At 46.3% G+C, this 7,000-nt stretch overlaps 1 protein-coding gene and 1 long non-coding RNA gene across 2 annotated transcripts in view; one reads left to right on the top strand and one right to left on the bottom strand.

The window, feature by feature from the left end:
* The window catches only part of LOC105552933, a 30,649-nt gene extending 28,091 nt beyond the window's left edge, over positions 1–2,558 (bottom strand). The window contains exon 1 of the long non-coding RNA XR_001008083.1: positions 2,493–2,558. This is a non-coding gene — a long non-coding RNA (uncharacterized LOC105552933). The remainder of the gene's footprint in view (positions 1–2,492) is intronic.
* A 2,083-nt stretch (positions 2,559–4,641) lies between these two features.
* Positions 4,642–7,000, top strand: part of G6PC (glucose-6-phosphatase, catalytic subunit) — a 15,810-nt gene continuing 13,451 nt past the window's right edge. Inside the window, exon 1 of the mRNA XM_011998757.1 lies at positions 4,642–4,952. Coding sequence (XP_011854147.1) covers positions 4,723–4,952 — 230 coding nt within the window. The 5' untranslated portion in view covers positions 4,642–4,722. The remainder of the gene's footprint in view (positions 4,953–7,000) is intronic.

Raw genomic sequence — 7,000 nt, 5'->3', positions numbered from 1 at the left:
GGTGATCTGCCCGCCTCGGCCTCCCAAAGTGCTGGGATTACAGGTGTGAGCCACATGCCTGGCCTGGCTTTTAACTTTTAATTCCTCAGAGAGCCAGGCATGGTGCTTTGCTCAGGAAGCGTTGGTTGAATTAAACCAGAGCACTTCTTGAAAAGGGAAAAGAACAGGAGTTAGAGGGAGATGGCGGGAACCCCTCTCTGGAGATGGTTCTTTAAATGAGTGGATTCTGCAGGGCACTGTTACTCATACCTGTAATCCCAGCATTTTGGGAGGCCAAAGCAGGAGGATCACCTGAGGCCAGGAGTTCGAGAGCAACCTTGGCAACATAGTGAGACCTCATCTGTCCAAAAAAATTTAAAAATTAGCACATGCTTATAGTTCCAGCTACTTGGGGGGATGAGGCACAAGAACCGGTGGAACCCAGGAGGTGGAGGTTGCAGTGAGCTGAGATCATCCCATTGCACTCCAGTCTGGGCAATAAGTGTGATACTCTGTCTCAAAAAAAAGAAAATAGGACTGACTTACAAGAACAATTGTTCTTCTCCTCCTTCCTTTATCCCATTATCCATTACAGGAAAGAAGACCAAAAATGTAGCCATAAAAAGAGTCTCAACATGACCCTTTTTCAAGATAATGACTGTCTCTGAGGACCATTTAAAATCCAGGGAGAACTATTTACAAGTTAATTTTTGTTCCTCGATCCAATCATTCTCCCTCTGCCCTTCGATAGAATTCCTCTTCTCCCCCTTCCCATGACCTGTTTTTAACAGAATCCAAGCTACCCATTCTTTCTGTAACTTCAAGATGGTGGATGAGCTTCCATACCTCACTGGGAAGTTGGATCTTCATTCTTAAGCCTCCCATGTATACATGTTACATACATTTGCATTCCTTTTCTCCTATTAATCAATCTGCCTTATGTCAGTGACTTTTGGCGGACTTGTAGCTTGTCACTTACATAAGGATCCTCCAGTTTACATAGTTTTGTAAATGTCAGGCCACCCTGTCCCACTAGACCACCAAAGTCCTGGAAGAGAGCTAGGATTTAACTTTTTTTTTTTTTTTTGAGACAGAGTCTTGCTCTGTCGCCCAGACTGGAGAGCAGTGGCTGGATCTTAGCTCACTGCCAGCTCCACCTCCCGGGTTCAGGCCATTCTCCTGCCTCAGCCTCCTGAGTAGCTGGGACTACAGGCGCCGGCCACCTCGCCCGGCTAGTTTTTTTTTTGTATTTTTTAGTAGAGACGGGGTTTCACTGATGGTCTCGATCTCCTGACCTCGTGATCCACCCGTCTCGGCCTCCCAAAGTGCTGGGATTACAGGTGTGAGCCACATGCCTGGCCTGGCTTTTAACTTTTAATTCCTCAGAGAGCCAGGCATGGTGCTTTGCTCAGGAAGCGTTGGTTGAATTAAACCAGAGCACTTCTTGAAAAGGGAAAAGAACAGGAGTTAGAGGGAGATGGCGGGAACCCCTCTCTGGAGATGGTTCTTTAAATGAGTGGATTCTGCAGGGCACTGTTACTCATACCTGTAATCCCAGCATTTTGGGAGGCCAAAGCAGGAGGATCACCTGAGGCCAGGAGTTCGAGACCAGTCTGGGCAACATACAGAGACCACCCCCCCATCTCCACAACAAATAAAAACTTAGCCAGGTTTGGTGGTGTGGGCCTATAGTCCCAGCTTCCCAGAGGCTGAGGCAAGAGGATACCTTAAGCCCAGGAGATTGAGGCTGCAGTGAGCTATGATGGTGCCACCGCACTACAGCCTGGGCAACAGAGTGAGACCCCATCTCAAATAAATAAACAGATAAACAAGTGGATTCTCAGCAAAACTTCTAGCCACTCACCTCATATATCCACAAGACCTTTGAGAATCCACAGTGTCTTGATGCAGTCAGTTTTCTAACAAGCTGGGGCTTCGCCTGTTCTCCCACAGATAAAAACATGCTGGAGGAAGCAGAAAGGGGCTGGCAGGTGGAAAGGTGAGGACTAGCTCATCATGTCAAGACTATGAGGTTGCTCTGATCTAGAGGGTCCCCCTGCCTGCTGGCCAATGGCCAGGAAGACTCCCACTGCCCCTGGATGCCCAGAGTGGGATGTCAGCTCCATCACTTATCAACTCCTCATCTATAGGGGCATTCTCCCTGAGGCTTCTCAGAAAATAGGGCCCTCCATTTGCTCCCCATGTGCTGAGCACATGATGATAGAACCCCTCCCGACTCAGAGACCCTGGCTCCTAGCTGCCCTGCCATGACCCAGACGGTGGCCTTTGTATATTTTTTTAGACTCACCTTGACTCACCTCAGACCATAGAAACTCTCATCCCAGAGGTCACTGCAATAGTTCCTCCACAACAGAGGCTTATCTGGGTAGAGGGAGGCTCCCTACCTATGGCCCAGCAGCCCTGACAGTGCAGATCACATATACCCCATGCCCCAGCACTGCCTACCACGCATGGGCTTACTTTGTACCCACCCACAGTTACCACCACATTACCTGCTCTCCAAGGTTAGGCGTGGCAGGAGAAGGTTGCTTGGACCAGCAGAAACTATGCAGTCAAGGGCAATTGGAGTCAGCATGGGCTGGGTGGGAGCCCTTGGTGGGGTGGGGAGGAGACTCCAGGTCATACCTCCTGGAGGATGTTTTAATCATTTCCAGCATGGAATGCTGTCAACCTTTGCCACAGATTCATTAGCTCTGAGTTTCTTTTCTCTGTCCCCAGCTACCCCTTACATGTCAATATGGACTTAATGATGGGAAATTCAGGCAAGTTTTTAAACATTTTATTCCCCCTGGCTCTTATCCTCAAAAATGCATGAATTTGGAGGCAGTGGCTCATGCCTGTAATGCCAACACTTTGCAAGGGTGAGGTGGGAAGATCACTTGAAGCCAGGAATTTGAGACCAGCCTGGGCAGCATAGTGAGACCCTGTTTCTACAAAAATAAATAAATAATTAAATAATAATAGTGATATGAAGCATGATTAAATAGCTGTATTTTTAAAAATGCATGAATTCATTACCTGATTCATTCCCTGGTTCCTCTCATAGTCCTCTGTGACCTCAGTGGGAGGGTTTTGGTCTCTCTACTATTTGTAGGCTGATATACAGTACACACACACACACACACACACACACAGTGTATCTTGAGCTTTCTTTTGTGTATCTACACACACACACATATATAAAAGAAAGCTCAAAACATAGAAGCCCTTTTTCAAAAATAACTGAAAGTTTCAAACAAAGTCTTTAAGTCTCCAGTTACCAATTTGCTGATATTCTTATTTAGAACCATATGTTCATCATATTGTTGCACAGGAAGACTATACATTCATTCTTTTGCTTAAACGTATGAGTTAAAACACTTGGCCAGGCATGGTGGTTCACACCTGTAATCCCAGAGCTTTGGGAGGCCAAGACTGGCAGATTTCTTGAGCTCAGGAATTGAACACCAGCCTGGGCAACATGGAAAAACCTCGTCTCTACAAAAGATAGAAAAATTAGCCAGGCATGATGGCGTGTGCCTGTGGTCCCAGCTACTCAGGAGGCTGAGGCAGGAGGATCACATGAGCCCAAGAGGTTGAGGCTGCAGTGAGCTGTGATTATGCCACTGCACTCCAGCCTGGGAGACAGAGTGAGAACCTGTCTCAAAAAAAAAAAAAAGAGAGAAATTTTAAAAAAGAAAACAACACCAAGGGCTGTAACTTTAAGATCATTAAATGAACTAATCACTGCATTAAAAAATGATTACTTTATGATCCTAAGAGATATGAGGCCAATACCAGGAAGGGGGTTGATTTCCCAAACCAGAGGCAGACCCTAGACTCTAACACAGTTAAGGAAAGGCCAGCAAGATGACAGTCCCCAGTACAATAGAAGTTACTGTATTTTATTTGTTGTTTTTCTTTTGTTTTGTTTTTTTAGAGATTGGGGTCTTGCTCGATTGCCCAGGCTGGAGTGCAGTGGTGGGACAATAGCTCACTGCAGCCTCCAGTTCCTGGGCTCAAGCAATCCTCCTTCCTCAGCCTCCTGAATAGCTGGGACTACAAGAGTACACCACCACACACACCAAAACAATTTTTTAAATGTTTGTGTAGAGATGGGGGTCTTGCTTTGTTGCCCAGGCTGGTCTCCAACTCCTGGCTTCAAGGGATCCTCCCACCTCAGCCTCCCAAATTGCTGAGATTACAGATGTGAGCCACCACAACCAGCTAGAACTTACTAATTTTAAAATTAAGAACTTAAAACTTGAGCAGCTAGAGCACCAAGATTTTTCTTTGTCCCCAAATAAGTACAGTTGCAGGCATAGAAAATCTGACATCTTTGCAAGAATCATCGTGGATGTAGACTCTGTCCTGTGTCTCTGGCCTGGTTTCGGGGACCAGGAGGGCAACCCCTTGCACTGCCAAGAAGCATGCCAAAGTTAATCATTGGCCCTGCTGAGTACATGGCCGATCAGGCTGTTTTTGTGTGCCTGTTTTTCTATTTTACGTAAATCACCCTGAACATGTTCGCATCAACCTACTGGTGATGCACCTTTGATCAATACATTTTAGACAAAAGTGGTTTTTGAGTCCAAAGATCAGGGCTGGGTTGACCTGAATACTGGATACAGGGCATATAAAACAGGGGCAAGGCACAGACTGATAGCAGAGCAATCACCACCAAGCCTGGAATAACTGCAAGGGCTCTGCTGACATCTTCCTGAGGTGCCAAGGGAAACGAGGATGGAGGAAGGAATGAATGTTCTCCATGACTTTGGGATCCAGTCAACACACTACCTCCAGGTGAATTACCAAGACTCCCAGGACTGGTTCATCTTGGTGTCCGTGATTGCAGACCTCAGGAATGCCTTCTACGTCCTCTTCCCCATCTGGTTCCATCTTCAGGAAGCTGTGGGCATTAAACTCCTCTGGGTAGCGGTGATTGGAGACTGGCTCAACCTCGTCTTTAAGTGGTAAGAACCATATAGAGAGGAGATCGGCAAGAAAAAGAGGCTGGCATTCGCTCTGGAAATATCTGTCCATCAGAAGTTGCTTTCCCCCAGGCTATTCAGGAAGCCAGAGGCTACTCATCCTCCCAACCCTTCTCTCTGACTTTGGATCATCTACATAAAGGGGGAAGACAGAAAAAAATCCTACCAGTGAGTTGAAAATACAGGAAAGCCTATTTCATATGGGTTAAAGCGTAGGACAGTTGAATTTCGTGAAAAGTCTGAATTATATAGGCTTTGAGCAAAGAGTTTTCTTAGTGTGAAGCAGAAGAGGTAACATAAAGAAAGATGTATGGGGCCAGGCATGGTGGCTCACACCAGTAATCCCAGCACTTTGGGAGGCCGAGGTGGGCGAATCACTCCTGGGCGAACTCAGGAGTTCAAGACCAGCCTGGGCAACACAAGGATACTCCATCTCTACAAAAACATTACGAAAATTAGCTGGGCGTGGTGGCGTGCACCTGTAGTCCCAGCTACTCAGGCGGCTGAGGTGAGAGGCGGAGGAGGTTGCAGTGAGTTGAGATCATGCCACTGCATTCCAGCCTGGGCAACAGAGTAAGACCCTGTCTCAAAAAAAAAAAAAAGATGATGTATGCTGTATGAAAAAAGGAAACAGATGATTCAACAGCCTGTTTTGTGGGGTAATGAAAAGTCACCCTGGGAACCGGGCTCCAGCCCTCATTCTACCACCCACCAACTACATGTCCTTGGCAAGTCATATCAATTATCTGAGTTTCTGTTTTATAATCTACAAATAGGTTATCTCTGGCAGCTTAATAATAATCAGAGTTAACATTTACTAAACAGTACATGCCAGGCCATGTGCTATGTGCTTTTCTGTGAGGTAGTTACTGCTATTTACAGAAATAGTAGATGCAGAGACCAAGGTGCTGAGTTAAATGGTTAGGCCAACGAGGTTAGTACATGCTGAGCCAGGACGGAAGCCCAGGCAGGCAGGCTGGCTTCCGCAGCAATGCTCTTAAGAACTATGTTACATCCAGTGCTGATAAACTGACTCTTTGTGGGGGGGAAAAAGCCCTGAGTTTAGCATTTGCCAGTTTTCTACCACATAAACATTCCCATTATGGCTTCTTTCTTTCTTTTCTTTTCTTTTCTCTTTTCTTTTCTTTCTCTCTCTCTGTCTTTCTCTCTCTCTCTCTCTTTCTGTCTTTCTCTCTCTCTCTCTCCCTCCCTCCCTCTCTCTCTCTCTCTCTCTCTCTCTTTCATTTGTTTGAGACGGAGTCTTGCAGTATCACCCGGCTGGAGTGCAATGGCGTGATCTCAGCTCACTGCAACCTCTGCCATTCGGGTTCAAGTGAGTCTCCTGCCTCAGCCTCCTGAGTAGCTGGGATTACAGGCGCCCGCCACCATGCCCGGCTAATTTTTTTGTATTTTTAGTAGAGACGGGGTTTCACGATGTTGACCAGGCTGGTCTCAAACTCCTGACCTCATGATTCGCCTGCCTTGGCCTCCCCAAGTGCTAGGATTACAGGCGTGAGACACCACACCCAGCCACATGAGTCTAAAAAATAAGAAGATGAAGTGTTATTCCAAACATCTGATCTCCACTGAAGAACCATGCAATCTCTCTGGGTTGGTGGAGGTCAGAGTTAGTGGCTCTCCCTGATTTCGGTGAGAAATCACTATTCCACCGTCACAGGGGATAAAAGGCATCCTGACTGACAGTTGACACCTATTTCCACAGTGAAAGATATATCTAGTGCTTTTAAAGGGGAAGTGGTTTGTCTGAGACACTCTGTTTCAAAGCAGAGAGGATTCTGAAGCTATATACATCCTTACAGAGAGCAATTCTGATGGAAATGCAGGCCATGTTTCCTGGGGGAGCTCCTCCTAGGGGCTGGAGTACATTCTCTGATGTCAGAGGAAATGCAAGATTCCTTGAGGCCTGAGGGAACCCATGGTATATGCAAGTCCAAGTTTCAAACTCTAGTTCCATATGCATTCTTCCAGGACAAATACTGCTTGAGGTTAAAAAAAAAAAAAAAAAAAAA

Source organism: Mandrillus leucophaeus, unplaced genomic scaffold (genome assembly GCF_000951045.1).
Source record: "Mandrillus leucophaeus isolate KB7577 unplaced genomic scaffold, Mleu.le_1.0 Scaffold58, whole genome shotgun sequence".
Lineage (NCBI taxonomy): Eukaryota > Metazoa > Chordata > Mammalia > Primates > Cercopithecidae > Mandrillus > Mandrillus leucophaeus.
The sequence above is the reverse complement of the archived record's forward strand: the minus strand, read 5'-3'. Positions and strand labels throughout refer to the sequence as shown.